The following is a 27,407-nucleotide window of genomic DNA, read 5'->3' as shown; positions in this document are numbered from 1 at the left end:
TTCTTGGTTAGAGGTCCATGTCTAAAGAGAGGCATATTTAGAAACTGGTATGAATACATTAATTGTAGTGACGCTTATGGTGAAACTGGGAAGTTTATGGAAGTGCATAATCTGGAAAATATAGTATATATACCAAACAAAATACAATAAACATGATGTATTGTTTTGGCAGCTTTAATCACATTTACCTAAACAGTTAATAAGGTTGCATTCAATTATTGCAAAGTATTTAAGTGCATAACAATTATAATAGTAAGAGATAATAAAAAACGTAAGTACTGCAAAACTCAAGAAACTGGAATATTAATCCAGCAATGTTTACATGTGATAATAACACCAATACTGCCAACATTGAGCAATTACGTAAACTGACAATCCCCCATAATACTCTTGTTTACATGACTGCCCAGACAGAATTGGGGAAATTAATTGGCTTTTCTTTGTTTGGCTGTTTGTTTTTCTCAAACAAGTAATTTGGTTCCTGTCCCACAACTATCACAATTAACCCGAACAGATTCAGCCATGATTCTTCACCTCTTCGTCATGTTGTTTTATCGCAGCCTGGAAGCTGTTTCCTATCTGACTAGAAGAGAAGTTGTTGATAGCTGTTGAAGCTGAGCGGAATTAAGTAAGTGAAATAATGAGTTGCTGGCACCACAAGACCCACAGTTTGTAAGAACAGAAATCAGTTTGGTTTTTTATATATATATATATGTTCAACTACTTTTAATTACAGAGGGCACGTGTCAAAGGATTATTGGATCTGTTCATTTAGGCAGACGTTTTGGCACACTTCAGTGGTGTTACATTAAAGGAGTCGTGGAGTCACTAGGACAATGGCCAGCAGTATTTCTACTCTCTCCTTCAACAAGCTCAGAAGGACTGATCCTATTTTGGCCTTCTTGGAAACAGCTCCTGCTTTCATAACAGCCGTTGTACCACCTACCATGAGGAGGAGGAAGTGTCAAGCAGAGACAACACATGCGACTGAGAGGGAACACGATCAAAAGCTTATCGAATGATATACTGTACAAAGTAACAGGTGAAAGATTTTTTTTGTATGGTGGAAGAGTATAACTCTTTCTTTCCTAATTCACATAATCATATTTTTATAAAGAAGAGAGTACCTCATCAGCCATTGGTATGAGGTGGTTTGTTTTATTTCACAATGCCTGAAGCAGTGAAAAGGTTGGAGAGAGGTATGAGTGTAGAGTACTAAGTGGCTACGTGTCAGTTAGAAAGCTCATCTAAATGTGCTACCAGATCATTCATACAGCAATTTCCGTTGTTTGTTTGTGTCAATATGAGCAGCTTCAATCTGAAAAGTCATGATGATTAAATGTAAATGGGAAAGCATTGTTATGGCATTCGCATAAAATATGCAATTCATAGTCCTGTATCAAGTTCGGAGCTTCATTCATAACATTGACATTCAAAATCTAAATCAACCTTTGAATGCTGCGCAGCTTTTTATTATTTTATTTTATTATTATCATTTAATTTATTATTTCTATTTGTCTATTCATCCTATTCAAACCCAGTATTTTTGCACAATTAAAGATAATGAATAGGCTAATATTATTAATATTATACTATTCAGTACAATTAGATTTCAGTATTGGCTATGTACCATTGTTTCCGACTGTGATAAAAACATTTCAATAACTTGGAGTGTTGTAAAATCCAAACATCAAAACTTGGGATAACATGTAACATGGCCAAAATTCATATAATGTTTTTATCTCACAAAATATTCTGCTTTCAAATCTATATGTAGGCTTTTTTTGTAGTGGAGAACAGCAGAATGACTGTACTAAAGATTCACTATCTAACTTCTTAGGAACATAGAAGAGAAGAGAGAGTGAGAAAGCACATCTGGTACCTGCATATCAATACAGCTGTAAAAACTGAGCATTGAAACTGTTTAAAAGATTCAGAATTGATATGTGTTGATGAATCAATATTGTTGACAAAACTAATTCAGTATTGCCCTACATAGGAGAATGTGTATCATGCATTATATTCCATCCGCACTCTCATTACATGACATTATATTGGCAAGAATTATATAGTATGGCATTAAAATATTTAAATATTGGTTGCATTCTTGTAAGCTTCTCTCAAATCCAGAGCTACAGCATTAAATCAGACAGTGTACTATATCTGTATTTTTGTAAACATGGAAAGAGTATTCCTCATGCCATGTTTCCTGGGAGAAAAAACTTTACCGAAGCATGACCAAGAGATTCAGAAACATGAATATGAATTGACAAGGCCCCTCGCTGTGGATGTGAAGAATAACAATGGTGATATACTCGGGTAGAAAAAGAAAAGGAACAGGGCATCTGCAAGGGCATCTCTCTGTAATAACTCTTAGTGTGACACGGGGAAAAAAGACAGCAAAGGCAAAAAGAGAGTAGAAGTCAAGCTGGTGACTGATTGACCAGTTGGTCACAGTGGTGTAATGACACTAACATCTTGGTAAGCAGGTACTCAGTGTCGAGCTCTCCATTATCTACTCTGAGGTCATTACCACACCGTTACTCAATTATTCAGCATAATGGAAATGGATCCTCAGGAATTGGATGCCATGGCCTCACACACCTTGCACCCTCTTCAGTATGTGATTTGACACAGTGTACGAAGGTTTTTTAAGGAAAAGAATTATCGTTCCATGAGCCTCTGTTATCCGGACCTCCAACTAGTAGTGATGCTGCTTTCCTCCTCATTTTAGCAGCTGTTTATTTTAGCTTGGGAATAGTTTTGTCTTAGTCCATTTCATCTAACAGTGTGGTCCAGAAGTCTGAGACCACAGTGAAAATCTCTAATAATGTCACGTAAACCTAGAAATAATCAGAAGAAAGAATGAAATAGCATCAGTTGTATCCAAAGCACGATCAGGCAGACCCAGAGTGACCACACCACCAGAGGATCAGTACATCAAGCTTAGTTCATTGAGAGATAGAAAAGCAACTTCATCAAAGATACAGAATTTGCTTTAAAAAAAAAAAAAAAGGGATGCAAAACTCCCATCAGCAAAATGACAGTCAAAAGAAGGCTGTCTCAGTGAACGAGTAGCAGTTTCTAAACCACTTCTCAGGAGAGAAATCAAGCACTTGAGGTGGGTGAAGAAATGCCAGAATTTCACTGTGGATGAGTGAGTCAGTAACAGAAGGATGTATGTAAGGAGACAACCAGAAAAGAGATACCACAGTGTTTCAAACCGACAGTGAAACAAGATGGTGGCAGGTTGATACCTGCACAGCACTGACTCCACCCTGACCTAGGAGAAGTACTGTATTACCTCCATTCTTCAGCAATGTGCTACACCCTGTGGTGGATTCATACTGTAGCAGCATAATGAGCCCAAACACACATCAAAACTTTGTAAGTTGAAGACCAATAAAGACCAAGGAGTCCTGACTGTCATGGACTTCCCTTCACAGTTACCTGACCTAAAGCCCACTGAACATTTATGGGGGTGCTTGAAGAGTGAGAAAACCAGGCCTTCTGTGACATGACATGAAAGTTTGTCATGTCAACACTGAAGTCATGCTGGGATAACATAAGTCATCAGGTTTTACACAAGCTTGTGGAGTCCATGCAAGCTCCAGTGCATGCTGTCATTAAAGGACATAACAAATAATAACATAACAAATACTGAGATATTCTGAAATAAATGGATATCTATCAAAGATTCAATGTTTCACACTTGAGCTGATATTATAATTGGTAATGAAGAAAATTGTATTACATTCGAAACACAATAGCAGTATTCTGATTTGTGGTCTCAGACTTTTGGACCCCACTGTATATCTGTTCTCATTGACACACAAACGTGAACCCTTGCAGCACTAAATAAAGTTTGGTTTCACTTTGTCTTTGTTTTTATTTTGCTAAGTAACAACTCATTTTTCAAACTCTAGTGTCTTAATTGTTAAGAAATGTTCAAATAAACGTTCAAACTTTCTGAAAAGAGCTCCAGTTCCTCTTGGTACCATATTTTAGTATATCCAGTAGGATAAAGCTCTTCTAATAAAAAAAAAAGTATAAGTGTGTTTCATGTTAAAACCTTTATGGCTTCAAGAAGCCTGACTTTTTCCTCATCTAACGCTAAGGAATTCTCAGCGTTAGATGAGGCTGCTCTTTCAAATTATTCTCACCACCGTCATGCTGCAGCTTATGGTGGGCGAGTGTCTTTGATCAGAATCTCTGACTCTCATATAAGTTCATCTACATCCCCCATCTGCCCTTGTCAGTAAAAATGGTATTTTTCATACTCACCGCCCTCTTGGATGATATGATGATCTATATTTTATGTTTTTTTTGTCTGACTGACTGTCTAATTGTTGAGGATCTCAGATGTTGATTCATCAGACCCATTTGAAAAAAGGCCTTCATCTCACTTTTTGTTGCATTGAATTTTTCTTAATTGTGACACCTCCCATCACAGATTTATCTGTCTTCATGTCCATTTCTAATAATCACTCCCTTGCTCAAGTAATTAACTGTCTCCTCTGTTGTTTATTGCTGTCAGGTTAACGCCTCCATCATCACATCTGTAACTCCCACTGTCGGTTACATTAGTTCTCCTGACAGTCTGACCGATGATTTTAATGACATTCTGTCCATAAGCACACCTGACTCAATTTCTTTCGCCAAACCAAAAGATTCTTGTGAGGTAATTTATGTCAAATTTCCTGAAAAACCCTGTGCGTACATGAAAGGCATATTACAAAACTCTCTACTAACTCAATATCATTTCTTATTAAAAGGCAGGTCAAAAACATATAAAAGTGCACTATTGCAGCAAGGAAAGTTTATTTCACACTTAATATCAATAAATCCAACTCCAGGTTTTGTTTTTGACACAGTTGCTTAATTTACCACTACATGCCCTTTGGGTCTCTTTCTCTCTCTCTCTCTTTTTTCTTTCCACATTTAAGGTCGAAACTGTCAGAGATGAAATTAAAAACGTTATAGTGTTAGACCCCTGATGCCGTCTCATTCTGTAAGCTGAATTCCAACCATGAGCTACCTTGGAAGACATTTCACATTTTTCTTGTTTGAATCCCACAGATGAAACTTTACACTGTGGACCGCTGTCTGTTTCCTAGCAACTTGCCAGTTCCCACAGCATTGTTTTAAAGAGCTTCAGGGTGGAAGATGGTCCTAATTTTATGTGCTGCCTCTGAGATGTCAGGTGCCCAGGCAATTTTCAACAGGAGGCTCCCTGAACCCCAACACAAATTAATAGTAATTGTCTTTGCATCAAGGGGATCATCATCAATTTGTGTAACAATGGAATATGTCAATCAAAACGTATTCTCTTGGAAGAAAAACGTCTATCTTGTAATCCACAGACACGCCTTACCTTTCATAGGTAGATAGATGGATAAATAGATAGTAGATGGATAGATAGATGGATAGATGGAGGGGTAGAATTGGTTTGTTTGGTATTGAACAGACTTCCTATTAATTAATAGAATTAAAAACTCTTTCTGATCAAGATCAGGCATTAAATGAGTCTAATTAAAATGACGGTTTTTGCTTAAAGCTGCTCGAATCATTATTTTTCATCTTTATTTCCTGCTGCAGCTGCAGCTTTTTTAAGCTGTTGAAAGCAGCTATAGAGCAGCTATTTCCCTCAGGAGTTGGTTGAGACCAAAAAACAGTGATAAAAAAGAGAGTGTTGGAGTAATGTTGGATGTACATCCGTCTGTTAAATTCACCGTATGTAATTTCTGCCACTGGGGGTCTTTCAAACAAAGGAAAAACAAAAAACACAAGTACTATGGGATCGTGGGGATTGTTGTCATGGTTGTTAAACAACAACCATTGCTGATGAATATCTGTCAGGCGAACCAAATGAAATGCACCGTTACCTTGAAAAGAATTACCTAATTCTCAAGGTTTAAACATTGTGGGAAATATTTGGAATAATGCAAGTACACAACTCAACAGAATATACAGTAAAGGTCTGGTTGTTTTTAGACATTTTAATGCTGAAATGTTATGTATTTTATCTTTAAATAGTTGTGACATTGTCTGATATGACTTCAGATAGATTAGACTGGTGATGTAGCTGCATCCCCAGATCTAAAAAATGACCAGATAAAAGCAGTAAATTTACCATGCAGTACATGGGAATTTCTGGTCAACCTTTCATTTGTAACTCTGGTCTACAGTAGGGGTTGATAGATATGTATTTTTTCAGGACCGATACTGATACTGATTTTAAGTAATCCAGGAGACCGATAGCCAATAATTGGAACCGATATACATTTACAGAAAAAATAAAAATTGAAGATCTCAAAGTCGAGAATAACCAATGATGGAGTGTAACCAAGTGCAATTTATTCAAGTACTGTACTTATGTACAATTTTAAAAGTACTTTACTTCAATATTTCAGTTTTCTGCTACTTAATACTTTCATTCCACTTAATTTATTTAATAACTTAAATGAGCAAATTCAGATTATTCAGTGTGATTGGCTATTACTTGTAACATCAGATAGTGTTGTGGACACTGAAACCAGAGTGGTTTTTATTTTTATTTTTATCTTATCAGCAATCAGACATAAAAAACAAAAAACAAAACCCGATAACTGTAAAAATGTTGAATATTGGCCAGGCCGATGAATCGATCTACCCTTAGTCTGCAGTAGGTATTATTTCAATGTGATAACATACACATCTTGCAAACGTGCATATTGGAGCATACAATTTGCAAATTCACGTCACTACCATTATGAATAGTTTTGATGTGACGTCTTCGCAGGCAAGCATTTTTTAGTTTTTTTATTCGCCACTGTGTGTAAACACCTTAACAGTACCGGAAAACAAGACCCGCGTTGTAAATAGCAGGAACTTTGTTTCTTTGCTTTTAGTTAGTCTAAGGAGTGGTTTAGGTTGGGTCGAGTAAGGTAAGGTGACTTTGACATGTGCTGCCTGTTGTGTCTGTCTGCATCTGAAGCTCTTGAATGCTTCTCAAATGGATTTTCTCTGCAAGTAAAAAAAAAAAAAAAAAAGATTTTGCAATGAAGATGCATTTGGTGAACATTCATCCATAACACTAATATGAAAAGCCAGAGATTTGAAAATAGTTGTGTTGAAGGAACAGCAGCATCCTCTAAGGACACTGGAATGAAAGTGCTCTGTTGAAAGTGCACAGTGTAGGAACATGAGTGCTTACCGATAGAAAGGCTCTCACAAAGGACTGTGTGTGTGTGTGTGTGTGTGTGTGTGTGTGTGTGTGTGTGTGTGTGTGTGTGTGTGTGTCTGTCTGTCTGTCTGTCTGTCTGTCTGTCTGTCTGTCTGTCTGTCTGTCTGTCTGTCTGTCTGTCTGTTTATGTGTTCAGGGTTTCCTGCATGTGTTTGTGTTTGAACGCAGAGATGAAAGTTATACATTATGCATCATGCTACACGGGGCACCACTCACCCAGGTATCATGAGTCAAGGTGAAATTACCTGCACTCGCACACTGCCCCATGTTCTTATCGGAGCACGGTAATGATTTCAAGGTGAAGTGGGTCAGTGGTGTACATGATAATATATTTAGGCAGACCACTGTTGTGAACCATCTGCAAGTCCCACTCGGAGCCCTGCAATTCAGCTGAGCAGCTGGAGAGCTACAGATGGCTGAGGTGCTGGAGGAATAGAGTGGGGTCATGGGGATGTAGATAGACTTGCTTCTGCTATTATCTGTTGATCCTGGCTAAGTACAAGCCCATTGTTGGTATACCTTCAGAGCCCTGTGAGCCCACTCTATCTAATCTTTATGATACATGAAAGAGCACAGACCTGGATCTGCCTATTTTTTTAGATTTCAAATTCAACACTCTGGAGGAGAAAGTTTTCGAAAAGACTGTCTTTTAATGAATAAATTCTGAACCAGGCTGAGTTATTGCTTTGGACCTCGATGTCATGTCGCTCGGTAAAACTCTGATTGCACTGTTCATGGGGTTCAAGTCAGTGTGAAGAGCTGTGTAAGAAGCAGTGTGATAGGAGCAGCTCAGCAGGGTTAGCGTTAATGCTCCAGATGGCTCTCTAACATAGCCAGACAGTGCGGTTCGTCTTCACTTAAGCTTTGTGGACTTCCTTTCTTGCCTTGTTTTTTTGGAATTATACAAGTCTTATTAGGATTATATTGAAAGATTTTTTCTTTTATTGCTTCAGTGTGCGTGGCTGAGCTAATTAATACATGTGATCTTAAGGGAAGCATTTTTTTTCCTTCCCTTTCCCCCTTAAAAAAAACCAAAAAAAAAAACAATCAGAGCACTGAAGAGAGACCCAGACACTGCACGCATATCATTGGCACTTTCCACATTCAACGTCATCAGCGTTTCCCATGCCTGCCAATACCCATTCAAGCACATAAAGGGGAATGACTCAGCTTAAGAATTCTTTTTATTATTCCTGCCGTCTCTGCCAGTCAGATCAATAGCAGTATCAGTTCTGTCAGGAGCTGGAGAGCTCAGACTCAAAGGTGATGTCACCGGCATAAAGCACAGAAAGCATTTGGAGTTTATAAGCAATAAATGAGTTTATTTCTTCAAGTTTAAGGTTTTGACGTGTTTGTGTTTGCTAAGTCAATACCAATTGAGCTGTCCTTGGTCACAGCAACTAAATATCATTTTGAGAACATAACAGAATCGAGTTATGCTGACCTTTAGCAAGGTCAGTTTGAATGGCACTATGTGGAAATCGAAGTAGTACTGTTGTATAATGTTACATTTTTTTACTCTTTTGAATTTTCCTAATGTGCTCTCAGGCTTCACACATTCAGTAGCAATACTTTGATATCAACAAAAAAAAGGAACCAAAATTCCAAATGTCTTTTTGGTAAATTAGTTAGTAAGCTGCTGCCTGGTAGATCAGGAAAGCAAGGAAAGCTTTTCGTACATTTTGCGAGTGGACTTTTCCATCCTCGGTATGGCAAGCACATCACAGGTAAACAGAAATGTTCTCTTAACTGGTTTATTCATGACTGTGGCTGCACTTAGCTGTAGAATATCAAAGGCTCATACAAAGACAGATGGAGACATCAATCAGAATATAACCATTGATATTAAATAAAAGCAACAATGAGATATCTTCCACATATTTGAAGTTGAGTCAAACATATACATACAAGATCTTCTTCAGATCCTTTTGATAATAAGATCATAATTTTGTACTTGTTCACTCACAATAATAATCTGGAGAGCTTCCAGAGGGTCCCAAACAGAGTTGCATACTCCGTACCTCATCAGAGAATCGGGGTTACATGCATAACCCATAACCTACGGTTGACTGTCTTCACAATTTGTTGGTGTCTTGTTGCGTGTCTGTGCTTTTACCTTTTGCCTTTCCAGTGTGTAACACTTGATATATTTGGCGCAAGACTCTATTAAATGTTGCATCACACCAGTTTTATCTATTGGTTAAGCCATATTCACATTGACAGGGACATGGGTTTCCTCTTTTCAGAAGACTGGTTGTCTTTTTGAGTTACAGTGACAAAATTGCCTCAGGGACCGCTCCATGTAGTAATAGCAGCCTGCTTTTTGGCTCTTAAGTGAGCGCAAGCCCCTTAATAACAATGATGTATAACAAGCGCTGTTCCTGTGTGAATATAAACATCAGGGCAGCACGGGAGCCCAGGAGCTAGCACTGTTTCCTCACAGGAAGAAGATTCAGTGTTTGATTCCCGTCTGGGGCGGAGTCTGTATGAAGTTTTCATGTTCTTCCTGTGTTTGCGTGGGTTTTACTCGAGGCTTGCAGGGGTTTTCTTCCCCTACCATCACAAGCGTGTATCAGGTTAATTCTCCTGCCGGCGTCCTTGACCGAGGCCTGATGATAGTTCACGGCACAGAGAAGTTACCTCTCATACTTCTCTAAAAACCAAAAATCCTGTCTTCTCAGGCTACATATCTGTCTTCTGTCCTCCTGTGCCAAAATATTCTTCTTGTAGCTTTCCACCTCATTAATCATTTTGAAGGAGAAATGTATTTCCTATAACTATTCCTTTCAATGATTCTGTATCGATTAATACTAAACTTAAAAGAAGAAGAAATACTCCAGAAGATGTTTTGGCAGAGGATGCTGTGACTTAGCAAACTTTTTAATGAAAAACATTAAAATTTTTAAAGTTTTATGAGAACGCGTTCCTCTTAAGGAATGGCTCAGAAAGTGAACCTTGACAATATTTTGGGCAGATGTGTTTTCCCAAGGCCAAGAATGAGCCTGCACAACAATAATTTGAAATCTGCTTTCTGGATAGGACTGACCTTTAACACCACTTCTCAGACAACAAGATCTCGACTCGCGGCTGGAATCAAAAGTGGTGCTGAACAAACATGCATATAGGCAACGTACAATGAATGTCCTCCACACTGTGAAGGCAAATCCACTCTTGTTTTTTCACTGTGTTTAAAGACCAGTTTACATTTTTTTCCATTTTTCTCAGTAACAACTCATTTTTCTAAACTTTAAACTTTCTAAATTCCACTCGGTTGCAGATTGATGAAATGTTTTCTCTATTCAAAGAAATAACGGGTGTCACAATAAAAAGAAAAAGTTGACAATATTGTGACATAAATACATGATGGAAAATAATAGTGGTGTGAATCTTCACTGGGCGCGTGATTTTATGTGGCTACAATCACCTGCCAACAATTCTTCAATGTATAGCATCCTCAATTTCTGTTACTGCAAACAGCTACTTTTTCATCCATTAATACAAGCACTTAGATAAATCTGAACTCCGACCCCAACAGACTACAATATAAAAACTTTTCAATACCTCTTCAATACCAGTATCTGTGTTACCCACCCCAGTGCATATAAACATTACAAAAACAAAACAGAAATCCGTCTGCAATGCATTACACGTGTGCTGTAATGTACAAAGATTCCATTTTCACATAGCAGTTTTAAAACGGGGCACTGCTTGAATGTGGCAAACATCATAAACATGACTCTGCTGCGCACACCTCTCAGAGTTGGACGGCAAGTTTGATAGCGCCTCTTCCTGCTGTATTCTTAGTGATTGCAGACGTTAGCTCAGGGAACGCAGCTAACATGGTTAGTAATTGGTAATTGTCCCTTCCACTTCATGCTTCCCAGTAATTTCATTCAATCCGAAATGTGGCCAGATGTCTCCACCATCTCCCAACATGTAGGAGTAACTCTAGCACAATGTTTTTGCTCTCAATTCTAAAGAGATAAATAAATAAATTCTTTAGTTTTTAATGTAAACATGTGTTTGTACATGCATTTTTATGTTAACTTGTATACTTTTTATTAACAGAAAGATTTATCAGGATGTCTTTGTGTTTTCTCTCTCCTTTTCAGACCAGTGCATTGTGACAAGATCCTATCTTTTCCTCCACAAGTTCTGGTTCTTCAGCACAATCTACTACTTTGGTAACTGGGCCTTCATTGGGGTGAGTCCAAGGATGCAAAGAAAATGTCATCGTCTTGATAAGTCGAGTCAAAATCACAGTAGAATGTTCTTTTTATGGATTTGGGCTGTAAAAAGAGCTCACACAGGCTGAGACTTTTCTCATTGTTTGGCAGTGATTAATAACAAAACAGTGAAAATTGTTATTTTGTATCTTTGGAGCAGCAAAACATCCACAGAAACAACATCTATAAAACATTTAATTTAGTTCAAAAGCAGTTCAAGAGTGTTTGCACCGGGGACGAGTGTGAGAGCAGAAGCACATAATTTAATTTCTACTCAGAAAAAGGTTACTGGAAAATGATTTTCCAAGAATGCACACAGCTAATCTCCTCAGCAGAAAAACATTTAATAGCCTCCTTCCCGTTGCTGTGGATGCATTCTATCGATCAAATGGCCCTTATGAAATATTTTCTAATGCGAGCTTTGCTTATTATTTTTTTTAGGCTTTCCTCATTGGTCTGGTGGTGTCCTGCTGCAGGGGGAAGAAGTCTGTGATTGAAGGAGAGGTGGAGGCCGATGACTCAGACGTGAGCGATGATGAATATGTACACTGAGACGACAGATTTTCCAACCATAACTTAAAGGGACTAGAAAGTACAATTTCATAAGAAAATATAAATGAATGTGAGTAATTTGTCCTAATGTAATTTATTGCTTTTAAGGAGTAATTGCGGTGGATTCCTGCCTTGTTTCGAGTTGACACATCCCTCCCCCTTAATGAGACCGCTCAGACTGATTGTTGTGTCTTTCTCGGTCAATATTATTGATGACTTTGGGATTCTGGGAGCGTCCCCCAACTCAATCCTACCTTGAGAATTCACTTATCAACAGTTTGAAACTGACACAAATTGGTCATTTTTCTGCTGGAGGAGACGGAGTCATATGCTGCTCCCAAACTTTAAGCTTTATTTTGAGACAGAGTTTGGACACAAACTTACTTTTTAAACCCTCCAAGCACTTTCTAGACCCTTTAAAGGTTATTTTGTGACAGAATCAAGAGCTGGTTGACGTTAATTTACCTTTTAAGTGAAATATTATTAAGACAATTGAGCCTACACAAACTGTTCTGCTTGCTTGTTTTCTGAAAAGGTAATTGGTATAAAAATAATGATTCCTGAGTGTTGACAGCAGTAACATTTTCAAAGTTATTTCTTTAGCTTGTTTTTGTCTGAGGTTAAATAGTGCTAGGGGCTGGCTGCTTTCCCCCCTATGTTTAGGTACCTGCAGTCTCAGACCATTATTATTTAAGCAAATGTTACTGTATTGACATACCTGCACTGTGTTTGAAATGTAAAGGACCAACTGCAGCTGATGTTTTCAGTTATTCTTGGTTTTAAATGAAATGGGTTCAACTGCTTTTTGCTCTCTGTGTTGGAAGAGCATGAGAAAAATATATTAATCAAAGATATGGATGTGATTTTCTTTTAATTAAGCAGTACTTCTTGTTTTGCAGTGCTGTGGAGTTGATCAACAGCAGGCTTGTTACATAGAACTATTAATGACTTTTTCTGCTGTGTTTGATTTTCTGTCAGTGTATTAAGTGTCAAAATAAATGCACACTGTTGAGTTAATTAACAAACTGACACAATATTATGATGAATGACTTCTTCTTTTTTTTTATTTGGAGACCAAATGTTTGTGCCTCATGAATGCACAGTGACATGATGGGCACATGGTACTGTATATACACGTATATGCTCCCCTAAATTTTGGAAATCAGCCTGAATCTCATGTTTTTTCTTTGAGATCTGGTTAGTTATTAAGAATCAGCAGCTGTTGTGGACATTGTGTCAATATTTAATGATACCTGTATTCAAAGAAATAAAACAACATGATGATGACAGTCATTCACACTGTTTGAAGTGAGTGAGTTCAGCAGTTCGACTTTATAATGCCCGGTGTTTGAGTCGGTGTTTCTGCAGCTCTGGACAGTTTGCAGCCATTTTCCATAACCAGTCCCTTCCTCCTGATCATTCCTCTTCCTGCTGTCTATAAAATGTGGTTGCTATTGAGTCTTTCCTTATGAAATCATCTCTCTCGAATATAAAGTTTGTGATAAAGACATAAACTAAATTAACCAGCCTTTAATTCTGTGTTACTTACCATATTTATCTTCATTAATCCCTGACTATAATGAGCGCTTTGACAAACTATTACTACACTGTGGTCAGATTTGGCAAATTCTATTAAGGAGCCGCAAAGCACATAACCACCATCAGTAATTCTGTGTGTGAGGAAGTGTATTATGCCGATTAAAGCTCAGGTTTTGACACTTAAACAAGTTTTGGAGCAATAAGGACACGTATCAAATGAAAGTGACAGTCAAATACATCCGTTCCTGGATTAGCATATTACCACTCAGCGCCTGCCTCGGATGGATTTGCATGAAATTTTGAGTGCGTGTCCAATTAGGAGTTTGTGGTATGCATACCTTGTCATAACTATTGTGCAAGCCTGCTTTGAGTAAAGCCATTATGTGATGTGCCACCCCCACATGCGCTAATAAACCATATGAGCCTTGAGCCAAAAATCATGGAGCCCCGGAACTGCAGCAGAGAGGATGATCAACATGTCAGATCAGAGGGCTTTTGCTGCTCAGAGTGCAACTTTGTCTCGTCATGGCCCTTATTCAAAAGCCAAAGTCTTGTCTCATTTACTGGCTCCTTCGGGCATCGCTTTTTTAGGTCGTCTCTCGCAAGTTTGTTTGGGAACAATGAAGACACTTTTAATGAAAAAATGGAAGTATTAGTTCAGGAAAATACAAATATTTTTGCAGGGAGCTACATTATAGTAAGATCAGCCTGAGGGCCGTGCATAACATGAATTTGATTTGGACACAGTTTATGCAGAACTGTTTCATCTGTATTGGTGAACATGATCAAATTTGATCCTACATCATAGAACTGAAATGTTTATTCAAATTCAGTTTGTTCCAGTATGAAAAAGGTTCAGTGTGTAGGATTTAGGGGGCGGCTATACCGGCAGAAGTGGAATGTGATTTTCATAATTGTGTTTCCATTAGTGTGTAATCGCCTGAAACGAAGAATCATTGTGTTTACCTTTGAATGAGCTTTTAATATCTACAGAGGATCCCACCGAAAAGCTTGAGACTGGGACTTAGATCTCTAAATCATTTTAAACCATTTTTTTTTTCTCTAAGCCACCACGAAAGCTGTGGGGTTTCAGACTCAGATCGATTGGAGACCCTGAAACAGGTTTTAATCTCATTATCTCCCAACTTGTGATCACCTGACCATCCTGCCAATTATCAGTCAACAAAACAGAAAAATAATTCTCTCTCCTTTATTTTTTATGGTTATTTATAACACAACTTGAGATGGCATAAAAATGCAATGAAGAAACTGCCCACAGTAGATAAAAGGACTGTTTTCAAATAAGGCAGAGATGATTGTGTGGAGTACCCTAGATACCGAGAGGAATTACACAACAGTAGAGCCATTGTCAGGGGCCTCTGTACCCATCATCTATCTTCCTGCTCCACAGGATGAAAGACCATACTGCATTATACAGTGCATGGTAAGTACCTGCTGTGAGGAGCCTTCCAAAGTTTTTGTTGAGGAACTTCTTCTTCTTTTCCAGTTCAGATATCTTGGAAAGTACAGTCACAGTTTTACAGTTCATCTTCAGCTTCGAGCTTCGAGTCAGCTAACTCGCTGCCGTTTGTCTCAGAGTTGGATGATTTTTTTTTTGTTAGCTTAACAAAAATATTTCGATCATATTATAATGTTACAGTGGCTTTTCTAATGCCAGATATTTGATTGTAAACAGCTGAAATGACTGTTTATGTTTGATGCAGCTCATTTATGCTCGACTTGAAGCCGAGCTAGCTTTAGCTACAGACGTTTGTTTGCAAGGTCAACAAGCTCGCCTAGCTGTGCTTTGAGCTAAACTCTGAGTTAAACTGATTCTAAAATGTCAACACACATCTACAACACATTTATTTAAGCGTGGAGGTGAAACGCACTGGGTGAATCGAACTGAACGTTAGCTCGTGGGTTATCAAAAACGTCGTTTTTACCTTGAAAGACAGCAAAAAGTCCCTCCAGATTTCAGCTATCCATCGTCTTTTCAGTTGCTCATCAATCAGGAAGCAGTGAAATGCTCACGTTTTTTCAGATCCCCCGCATTTAAACAACTTACCACCTGGAACACAGCAGCACGACATTATCCCAGCATCACATCTTCCCACCCTGAGCCTGACGCTGTGTGAATGTAGTGACTCAATATGAGGGTATTTACATTCTAGCTACTTACTGTAAGGGGTAGGCTTACTTATAGCGGTCAACAGAAATGAATGTTATAAATAAAAGTACAACCTGATGTATTGATCAATAAGTGTTACTCATTTATCTGCTGCGACATTTATCAAGATGCCTTCTGCACATGCCGGCGTGGCACCGAGGAGACGAAACAACCTTTTGTTTTCACGTGCTAATGGGTTAAATCTCTCGTTTTCTACAGAAAACAAAATAATAAGCACAGCCATTCTCAGCTACAACTTCTTACCTACAAAACTAATGACATTATCATTGATCTCGGCTACATACAGTACACCTGTACGATAAAGCTTCCGTAACATGGCAGCTCTTGGCTTTCACATGAACCGAAGTAATGATTCCCTGAGACGAAAACTCAAGATCGGCCAAAGTTATAACAAAAGTTGGGTTGAACTCGTACCACTGTTTTGTCGACACTTTTCTTTTCAATTTTTTCCTCTTTCCTGATACCCTCCACAACATCTGCTGGAGTGGTTTCTGTGATTTTTGAATCTTTCCCCCGGGCTTTAACTCCTCTGACAGGCCCTTGATAGATCAACAGTTTGCCTTACCCCTCAGTCACCCCTCTAGGGAGGAAAGTGACGCAGGATCAATGTGATTATGTTGATTCAGTGTTTGCAGCCCCTTAGCAGGTTAACCTCTGTGCTCTCCTGGGCCCGAGGGAGTTGCCACTCACTCCCAAATGAAGACTTGTCAACACGTCCCGGCTTCACTTAGTAACGACATCAGACATACAGACACGTTTACGGCATGATCTGGAACTCAAATCTTAAATATTCTGCAGGATTCTCGTGAAATAACAGTAAAATCTGAAATATTTGATTACTGCAAGTAAAGTTAAGCATTTATATGCTGAATGATGCCTGAATGTGTTTTTATTTTTGCATTTGAACCTGATTAAAGACTAGCAGGAAGGTGTTGAAGCAGGCAGAATATGATGGAACATTAATCATTTTCTTCTGGAGACTTATCCGCAGGCTGTCGGAGTAAAGGTGGAAATGTTTCACCTCAGTACCTTGCTCACTTTTGTTAGAGGAAACCAACAAACAGTTAAAAGGAAAGACCCTGAACTGCACTGCATGACGTCAGCAGAATTTAGATCACAAACACTTAAAAAGCCTCTTCTCTGAGGATCTTTTGACACAAATGGAATAGAGGAATGATCACAAACAGCATTTTTAAACAAACATTAAAAAAGGCCCCTCTCAGACGGTTTATTTGCACGGTTAAAGTGTGTCATGCTCAGATGCTGCCGCTGCTGCTGAGTCACTACGTATATGGCGCACTCATCTGACAGTGACATAATTCACCCAGTAGAGCTGATGAACAACTTTGATCCCGGATCCCCACATTTGAATACCATTAGGTCATATGGGCACATAAATTATCTCCGGAGGCACCGAAACCGATCCGTTCTCATCACTCTCAGGAAGATATTCATTCTGCAGAAAAGAAAACTGCCTGACAGCCGTGCATGTTGTCGAGCCAACAAGTTTTGTGAGAGAAAAATACGTTTGAACAGCCGCACGACTCGTGAATAAATAAAATAATGCTTTCTAAAGCTCTACCGTGTGCTTTTGTGAGATGACCTCGGTTATTTAAAGCGTGGTGGTCCGCTTGCGTCTTGACACGCATAACATAGACTGTTCTTGAACCATTCAAACACAAGGTAACATTAATTCATTGGTGTAAAAAGAGGACAATATACAAATACTGTAATGTTGCCTGAAAACTTGATGTCAAAATGCATATATTTTTACCTTTTTGTCACCCCTTATGCATTAAAGGTGCAATATGTAAGAATTTAACTGAAATCAAAGAAATAACATCTACTGTAGTATTGTGTTGCAGAGATATCCACTGAACTTAGCATGCTAACCAACAAGCCACTGCATTTCCTGTCTCGTAACACCACTGTGAGATCCCAGTCTGGACCGCTGGCTGCACGGCTAACTAAGCTAACTGAGTTAACTAGCTAACGGCAGCTACAGTCAAGCCCTCAGAAAGAGCACCAGGCTTTGAGGCCAGTTTTTATCAGGGCCAAAAGGTGTAATTGCGTCGTCACCTCATACGCTGTAGCCCAAAAAGACTTTCCCCATAAGCTTACGTTACATTGTGGAAGAAGCGGCGGAGAATGATGCTAAATGACTTGTTTTACTATCATAATTTGAGCCATTCGGTCCAATAAAATTTAGAAGAGCTGCACGATTTAATTATTTTTATCCCCATTCAAGTTAGCCGGGCGCTAAACCGGAAGTTAGCCAGCTCGGTTGGCTGAAGTCTAAAGCACTGCTGAGCATCTTTCATAGGAGTGAACAGGACGCCAACACTGAATCCAGGTTTCTTGACCCATCCGTGGCTACAGCTAGCAGCAGTTAGCGATTACTCTGGCGATATGCTGCCCCCTATTTGTTTGGATGACCTATAACAGGTGTCCAATTGTTACATATTGCACCTTTTAAAATACAGTTTCACATCAATCCCTGAAAATGTCCATCATAAAGATAATGTGTCTCATCTTTTACAAGCTTTCAGGTTTTGTATAAAGATGGATACTGCGGTGGGATGAGAGGCAGTTACTTCACTGACGTTGGCACATTAATGAAAAAATAAATCTCTAACAGGCAGCAGCAGTACAGTATATAATTAACCTGATTATGCATGGTAGTCTAAATTGAAATGCACTGTTAATTCATACATTCATGTCTAGACCGAGCACTACGTGTAATCAACTTAATTTATGTTGTGAGGACATCAGAGCACAGCTGAGAAACCTCATTAATGTAAGCCCGCCTTTATTGTCAGCTTCCTCCTCTTTTTCCCTCTCATCATCACTCTTCACTGATGCTGCAGATCCAAGTCACTCCTCCTCCTCCTCATCTGTCTCTTCCCCCGCTTCCCAGAGGAGGCTCTCATACCGATGTGCTCATCGCCAAAGTGTTAGCCGTGCCGCAGACCACCGGACAGGACAAACAAGATTTTCCCCTAAGCCCTCGCACCCACTTCCCATTTGTGCTCCGTCTGGGCCCCGAATATCTTCACTGATCTTATCAGGTGAACCTTCTGGAGGCACAGAAAACCTATTAGGAGTTTGAATGTTTCCTATCCAAATTCAGAAATCAGATACAGGGGGTGGATTTATGAGGTGAGTCAGGAAACTCTACAGTGCTCACCTCCAGTTAAATGGAAGGTTTGAATCAGAAAAGGGAATGACTAACCTGAGCTGTGAATCATCAGAGTTTCTGAAGAGAACTCTTTGGGTAATCCAGTCTGTACCGAGCTCAACTGGGGATTGGATGTTAAACCAAAGTCCATGCAATTTTTTATGCATTTTAAGAGAAATGGGACGAGCACAATTTTTCTTAAATTTCCTCATTAACACTCCGGCAGGGATGGCTGTTTGTTCATAATCAGTCACATGTCCATCATTTGATTTCACACATTCAAATGTTCTCTTCACAAAAGAAACAACTCCACAACCAACAAACCACATAAACTTGACACAACCTCTGAAGCAGTACGAACATATTTCCTCTTTTATTTACATTCCTTTTCAAATGTTAACATTTTTCGCTATAACTTTTTGATCAGGTTGGCATTTGTTCTCATTAAAATAAATTGGCACAAGTAAAACATATGTAGACAAAAGTTTATTTACACCATACAACATTTTTGTTTTTAAATATTTTATACAGAGCTGCAGATGAGAGAGCTTGCTGGGATCCTTCAAGCAGATTCTGCAGTATTAAAGTTGTGAAATATATTATTTATATAAAAGTGAGTATTATCTTTATTGCATTTAAAGCAATGAAGAATGTAGCTTGACAAACATTCATTTTAATATGACAGAAAAAATCCTCTTTGCCTCCCATGTTTTATATTATAAAGTAAAAAGTGTAGTAATGGCCAAACAGACTGTTATAAACTTTTTAAAAACCTGCATAAATATATACATTGTGCTCCCGGGTCCAGTTTTAGGAAATCAAAACTGGACCCAATGAAGCTGGGACGACATGGCATGTCATTTTGCTTTGTGAGGTTTCATCTAGAGAGATTACCTTTTTTAGCCAATTCCAACAGATAATTTGAAACACATGATGGTAAATATTGTACACCAGGCTGCCCCACACTAAGTACACTAGTGAGAATACAAAAAGTAACACTGATGTTTTTTTCCCTTTTTTTTTCTTTTTTCCTCTCTCCTCAGTCCTTATATTGTATTGGCACATAATGTCCCTGCCACACTCGTATTATCCAGATATGTATGCCAAGGCTGTTAGAAAAGTCTGTTGCTTTATTCAGTGCAAAATACATCCCCCTCCTCCTCCTCCTTTTTTCCTAGTTTGCATTTTCTCTCCTTCTTCACCCTCTAGACCTCCGTTTGGAAGTCTCCCTCCTGGACGTCTAAGGGTAAGTTGACACACTTTTCCCACTCTGCAGGCGTCATCTCCAGTGAGTCCTTGGTGTCAGATTCTAGTACATTCATAGTGGCGTAATTCTGGTACTCACAGGCTGGATTGTAGCTCTCCCATGGGTTCTTGATTGGCATTGTCTTGTCCTGTGAACATTGCCAGCGGGGCGTGATATTAATGGCATGACATCCTCTGCAGCTAAACTTGTTATATTTACAAAAATAAAACATTCAGTTCATTTCAAAAGGGCATTATATGAGTTCCTACCCATCGCTAATTGAAAATAATGGATTAATGCTGTGGAAAGCATCAAATAACAAAAGATAATGGTAGTGTATTAAATGTGACCATGCTTACACTATTATCATGGAGTCGTAGCAGAACTGTGTTTTTTCCCCAAGCTCAGAAACTGGTGCATTATATAGGCTTCGTGTGTGAGCCATTCATCTGAATGTGCTCTCATCGACAGTCCCAAAGACACTATTGCACATAAGGCAAAGAAGCTGCTCCCATTCAGGGACTATAAAATGGATACTAATGTCTGCAGCCAGATCTGCAGCAGATTCATTTGGGAGAAAGAAACAGAAAAAAAAAGAAAAGGGGGGGAGTGAGAATGTACTGTAATATCGTTTTCTATACAAAAGAACTTGCACTGGTAACTAAGCAACGGGCCTCAAATTACATTGTGCTGTAGGGTTGACTGAAATGTGAGCAAAAAAAGGATAACATGCAGCCAAAAAGCCTTCTTTGGCTGACATTGTCTAATAGTCTGGCTGTGTTTGGTCACCAGCCCAATTTCTATTTGTTGCATTCAATACGGTAAACATTGCTGCTTGTCTGAGAGAGATGGATAAAGCTCGACATCTCCCATTGTCTACAGCTCCAGCCAGGTGTGGCGACAAGACGGTGGGACTTTTGATTTGCGGCGAGGTCGAGAGGAATTCTCATAACCTGCCCGAAAGGAGAGACGTCCCCCCCCCCCCGACACAGGTTCAGTAAGAGAAAGAGTGAACTTAAGGGAATACTTGTATAGATGTTGATAGATTAAAAAATCTGCCATGCATTAATGGAAAAATGATGGGGTTGCTAAGTAGATAAATGTGCATGTAAATAAAAGTGCATTCATGGCCTTGCATTGGAATGGATGCACTCTGTTGCGTTACCAAAGGTCTTTCTTCCCTGAGACTGGCCTTGTGGAGAAAATGCTTCCGTGCTTTTAAAGGGGCAGCACCCTCAGTCGCCCCCCGCCAGCTGCTGGCAGGCCACTCTATGTATGGGAAGGCTCACTTCCACATGAATACTCCAGCTACGTAGCTGCTCATTTGCACAATCACACATTATGTGCCCTGCACCCGGATGTCTGAATAGGGTTATTTGGATGTTGCTCTCTTTAATTGGCTGACCGCCACCCCCCTGGTTTCCTGTTACTCACCATGCTGCCCATATTTGGTATGTCTCGAAATCGGTCCAGGGTTTGAAATTTCTGATTCAGTTCCTGGAACAGCTCCATGTGTCTTTTCCTGGTGTGCATGACTTTCTGCAATGGCAAGGGTTTTTTCTTTGGTATTGACAGCCAATAATGGAAATGCATCTTCTTCTCCACCCCCTCCAACTCTGATCAATTTGTTAGTGTCATGGTAGTTGACTTAAAGGCCAGGTTTGAAACAAATCTACTCGTCCCTGCATATATATACATAAGTGACTGCCAAAATAAAGGAAACACCAAGATAATTAAAGTTGGGGTGATACAACACTATTTTTAATTTGTAGCAGTTGGAGTATCTGGATTAAACATACTTCTTTAGTGACAAATTGCCTCGTTTAGAGTTTTGTTGGCGCAAGGGAAATCCTTATAATCAAACCTTGGCACAAATCCTCCATTTTAAGAGTCGGTGTGCATCAAACAAAATGCACGCCACGCTAAAATAGCTGCCAGGAGCCTCGTGTTTCCTTTACTTCGAAAGCGTGTACAATATATATGCAGCAAAGCCTGATTTAACAATGCAAAGGAAATGCTAAAACCTGCCGAAGGGGGTTTGCAAGCCAATATAATCATAGTTGAAACCAGTGGTAAAAAATCAGATGTGAAATGTGCAAATGACTTTAAAAGCATACATTTTGGAAATCAGCGTACAGCTAATGGATGTAGGAGATGGAGGAGGACAAAATGTAGATGAGGACTGTTGCCCTGTTTGTCAGTTGACAGCCTTGCTTTTACCTTAACGACACAGCGAGTCAATAAATCTCTTTGAGTCAAGGCTGTGTTACTCTAATAAGCTTAAGAGGCACAACAAGTACTAGTAAATCAAATGACAAACACAACTGCAAAAAATGGCTTTTTTCTGCATAAAAAAAGCTAGATGCATGTACTGTGGAAGGAGACGTGTTTGTACGTACCTCGAAGTCCAGATCAGAATATCGTGACTTTCGTCTCTGTGAAAATAAAACATGGAGGGGTTACTAAGAAGATACGTACATTAATAACATGTATGGTATATTTTAAAGTGTTCATTGCAGCTCTGTGTCCTCTGTGCTTCCCCACAGGAGGATAAGTACCTCTAAGGAGCTCATAGATATTGTCGACCCTGTCTCACTCCTAGAAAGCCCCGCAGATTCCTCCATCTCAGCGAGGAAGTTCTTAACAGCCGTGCGAGGTTCAAAGGGCAGGTTTTGCATCTGCTCCGGAGCGCTAGGATACTGCTGCTCCAGGTTCACATTCATGTGGTCCATGCCTGACGGGCTGATGTTGAAGTCAGGACTCATCTTGTAATGCATCAGCCTCTCGTGCGGCAGCGTATCCATAGTGATGTTCATCTTGTCCTCTTTCAGGAGGGTGGACGTGTTACACGACCCTGCCGCCGCGGAGGCGCGGGGCATGACTATGTAGTCTGTCTCCATCATCTGGCCCTGCGCCGGGTGGCCCTCCATGTCGTGGCCGCCCATGTCGTGGTCGCTCTGGCGCATGGCGTCGTCGGTGCACAGGTAAACAGTGCGGCGCATGTCGACGCTGCTGTCAGCCATGCACTGCTCCTTCAGGTCACCCACTCCCATCGGCATGTGCAGAGCTGAAGGCTGCTGGATAATCACTTTGGAGATGATGTTGCCAGGCAGCGTGGAGTAGTTGAGGCCCTCGGGGGCCTTCTCATCCTCCTCGTCATTGAGGGAAATGCGGGAGAGGGTGCCTGTTATGGTGGCGGCGCGACAAGAGCCCATGTCTTTGTGGAGTGCTGCAGGGCAGAGTGATACAAGGATTAGGTGGAATTTCTCAGTAATGAAAGTGGTGTCACAGTTTGAGATTATCCAACATATGAGCAAAAGAACAAGAGAAATCAAATCGATGTGAGCCAATTCACAGAGGATTTTGTGCTGCAGAGGGGAAACTGTAATAACAGATAATGACATTGTAATGCATCACATGTTCTGAGAAACAGGAGGTATCTATTAAAAATAGACTGAAATTAACAGTTATTTTCATAATCAATTAATCTGCGATTGTTTACATGATTCATCGATGATTTAGTCTATAAAATGACAAAAAATGCTTATCAAATTTTTCTGCAGTTTAAAGTGACATCTTCAAATTGCTTCTTTTGTTCGACTAACAGTCCAAAAACCCAAAAATTCTAAATTAACGACCAAAAATGACGAAGAAAAACAGCAAATCCGGACATTTACGACACTTAAACGAGAAAATGTTTGAGATTTTTGTTTGAAAAATTACTGAAATGATTAATTGGTTATCAAAACAGGCTTTTAATTGTCGACTATTTGATAATCTATTTATTGTTGCAGCTCTAATTCAGATATCGTGATTCTAAACACCCTGTCATCCCCACTGAGCATTTTCATCTTTTCATCGTGAATTATGTTCACAAAATGCCTGCAAGGAGATCACAAAGACATATAATGCTCGCCTTTTTGTATGAAACTGTCCTGCTCTGGTATTCACACTGAAGAACTCCTCAGATCAAAGTTTACTCTCACATACTGAAGGGATGACACAGCAGAATCTAACTTCAGCGGCTGAGAATAATCCCTGTTTGTAAACTTAAACTCTGTGAGTCTAGAGAATTATCTGTAAAGTGCACTTCTCCCTGACTGCACCTCTCCTTCAGACTGGATCTGGTCATGATTTATGAATGACACCTGAGCTCAGCCTTTTTGTATCGGGTATGTCCACTTTAGCTTTACAAGACCGCACAGAATGAAGCGACTTGGGTCACAAGAGCCAGACAGCCTCTTTTCGTCTCTTAACAAGCTGTGTTTCAGAGAGCTCTGAATAATGGTCAGCGTGGTTATTCCCAGCAGATCCATTTAACTTGTGCTTTTCATTGGTTTGGAAGGAACTGGAGAGAAACGAGGCTCGGGGCTCACGCTGGTTGCCACCACTAGTTACATGCAGGATGAATTGCACCATCTCTGAGGAGCATTTATTCACTATTGTTTTATTAAATCATACACTTGTCTAGCAGCAATTACTGCGGCTCAAAAGTAGAGAAGATGCAGGAATCAAGATGGGATATTACCTCCCCACTTAGCTGAGGGAGAAAATGCTCTCAAAATGAGACCCATAGCACCTACGCACTTATTCCATGACAGCCTCGACATGTTAATGAAAAACATAATTACAAAGTGCGACTGGCAGAAGACGGGAGAAGCTGCCGCTATTCACATTTATTGCTGTAAATCCGAAAAAATGGAGCGAAAATCCAACAGCTCTCTTTGTACTGTTTTGTTCTCAGATTAAAGTCAGTGTTTTGGTAACTGTGAAAAACCTCCTGTGGGGATTGTTGGTTGTTATGTAACCTCAGCTATTTTTTACTGTCTAACCTCTTTTGTTTTTTAACATGCCATGCAAGGAGAATCTAGTTAACGAGAGACCGGCCATCTGTTCTTTACCTGATCGGCAGGCGATGTCCACATCTTTCTCGAAGTCAGTCTGTGGAAGGAGGACAGACAAATGGTCAGTGTTGCTAAAAAATGAAAACCGTTAAAAATAATGATGCTGTTTCCTGTCCGACAAAATCAGAGCTATTCTCATCTGTAAAAGCTAGCTGCAACATTAGGATCAATAGTATTTTTTTTTTATTCCTGATTATTTAGAAAAATGCAGAGCACTCATTTTCATCCTGACAATACATCAATAAAACAACTATGGGGAAAGAAATGCAACTGCAGCAGCTGGGAAGTATTCTGTGCTCTCTTCTAATGGCTGTATTGAACCAGGACGCCCATGACACCATTCTGCTATCGTGAAAAGTATTTCCGTCGGATGGGTATTAGAATACTAATGGCAGATCATTGCCATGATGTGCCAGTGGCGGGGTCGTGTTAGATGAAGAGACTGGTGTCCCATTCAAAAAGGTCAGGCAGGGGAACAGTCTTCTATTACTCTGTGAGAGGAAATGAGAGGGGGTGCATGGCAAACAGTAAGTTCAATCAAACCGAAATAAAGGATTGCGCTCGGGGCCTAAGAAAACCAAAGGGAACCAATGCAATTTGTCAGAGGGCCAAGTGTCCACACTGCATGTAATTGCAGCCTTGCAAAAAGCGTCGCGTGAAAAATTATTAACCTATGGGAAACAATGCCTTATGTGTTAGAAGGCAAATTAAACCGAATAATAAAGAAAATGAAAATAAAACAGTAAGAGGAGCACAAGTTAAATTAAGGTCAATGGAGAACAGAGAGGTTTGCATATGTATTATGAATAACCAGAGAACATTGTCTGCTTAAATTATGGAGCATCTAATGCTCACAGATAACAGCGGGTAACTGCACCTACCATTATCTGAGCATGCCCATTCGGGAAGGTTCCTGTTGCATCACCGCTGATCGGGTCTTGGCAGTTTCTGAGCCGGCATCTGAAGGCGTCTTGGACCTGAAGACAGAGGCCGTCAGGTTTTCATTATGTCCACAACACAATAATAATGACATCACGTTTTTTTTTAAAGTTTGCTTTTGTTATCAGGTCACGGCCTCTGTCAAGTCTATAAAGATTAAAACCTCCGCCGAGGGTGTCTGTTTGTCGGTTGGTTGGTTTGTCAACAGGATTACACAAAAACTACTGAGCAGATTTCCATGAAACTTGGTTGAAGGATGGGTCTCGGCCCAAAATAGACCCCATTAACGTTTGGTGCGGATCCAGATAAAGGGATGGATCCAGGAATTTTCTCTTTCTCGCTTTCTTTAAAATTGCAAAATAGGGCTTTTGTTAAGTTCTCAGGAGATGATACGTGGATCCTGATGAAAACAATCATGTATTTAGGTGGCTGGGATCTATGAGTGAGTACAGTATGATGCGGATCCACATAAAAATATGTATTTAGGTTATGTTTAATTTGATATTGGATTGAATTGAAAGGGACTGTTCAGCCTTGGCAGAGGTATGCGTTCTAATGAGCGCCATTCTAGTTTTACTTGAGAGTGTTCAGAAGTTTACTCTCGGGAGCAAGTAAAATCATGTCCAATTGTAGTAGTAATAGTAGTATTTTATTTTAGTCCTCTGAATACAGTTGGGAAGTGACTTAATTTGTATTGAGCAAATCTACTCCCTGCAACACTGAAATAAAAAAATAAAGGAAAGAAAAAAGAAAGGTGACTTCATATCATCCCCTACCTCTCTCCGTAGGATACAGTGCACCATCACAATGACAAAACCCTGCAGTGAGTCAAAGACGGCAAAGAGGATCTGAAAGAGGATGGAGCGCTTGTCCGTCATGGCGAGCACTGCAGACATCCAGGTCAAAGCCAGCAGAGGTAGGACGACACAGGAACTCCACAGGGACGCCCTGAGAGGAGGAAAGAAGGGTCGTGTAGAGGAAATAAAAGCAAGCAAAGTGTTGTAGATCAGTAACATCTTGATAAGGTAACATCTTTTTTTTCACCCCTGTAGTCACAGCAGGGATTTAATGTTCATGCTAGTAGTAATGGAAGTCTACAGTAAAAGACCCCTGTACTGATCTGATGCTCTGTGGGTGTGATTGGGACATCAGTTTACACTGCAGTGGACTGCACTACGGTATATACTGTGGAGGTGGACACGCTGTACATGCAGAGACTCCCCGTAGCACTGACTTATTGATTCAAAGACACTGACAAGCACTTACATTGCATTGCTAGCTGTAGTTGCTGATAAAGCAGTTGTTGATACAACACCACATTTGGCACACTTGAGAGTTAATCCTGTATGCGGCTCACTCATCTGTCTGTGGGACACAGAGACAACAGCATGACAAACAACGCTAACA

At 39.8% G+C, this 27,407-nt stretch overlaps 2 protein-coding genes across 2 annotated transcripts in view; one reads left to right on the top strand and one right to left on the bottom strand.

Moving 5' to 3' along the window:
• Positions 1–13,296, top strand: part of lmbrd1 (LMBR1 domain containing 1) — a 68,354-nt gene extending 55,058 nt beyond the window's left edge. The window contains exons 15-16 of the mRNA XM_073482093.1: positions 11,338–11,429; positions 11,893–13,296. Coding sequence (XP_073338194.1) covers positions 11,338–11,429; positions 11,893–12,003 — 203 coding nt within the window. The 3' untranslated portion in view covers positions 12,004–13,296. The remainder of the gene's footprint in view (positions 1–11,337; positions 11,430–11,892) is intronic.
• Positions 13,297–19,616: 6,320 nt separating this feature from the next.
• adgrb3 (adhesion G protein-coupled receptor B3) overlaps positions 19,617–27,407 on the bottom strand; it is a 119,978-nt gene continuing 112,187 nt past the window's right edge. Inside the window, exons 23-30 of the mRNA XM_073482013.1 lie at positions 27,267–27,365; positions 26,777–26,948; positions 25,943–26,038; positions 25,059–25,098; positions 22,716–23,386; positions 22,557–22,592; positions 21,592–21,696; positions 19,617–20,305 (exon numbers count right to left, since the gene is read on the bottom strand). Of these exons, the coding sequence (XP_073338114.1) occupies positions 20,117–20,305; positions 21,592–21,696; positions 22,557–22,592; positions 22,716–23,386; positions 25,059–25,098; positions 25,943–26,038; positions 26,777–26,948; positions 27,267–27,365 (1,408 nt within the window). The 3' untranslated portion in view covers positions 19,617–20,116. The remainder of the gene's footprint in view (positions 20,306–21,591; positions 21,697–22,556; positions 22,593–22,715; positions 23,387–25,058; positions 25,099–25,942; positions 26,039–26,776; positions 26,949–27,266; positions 27,366–27,407) is intronic.

The sequence above is a fragment of the Pagrus major genome, chromosome 15 (genome assembly GCF_040436345.1).
Source record: "Pagrus major chromosome 15, Pma_NU_1.0".
Lineage (NCBI taxonomy): Eukaryota > Metazoa > Chordata > Actinopteri > Spariformes > Sparidae > Pagrus > Pagrus major.
This window is presented reverse-complemented; position numbering and strand designations above follow the sequence as displayed.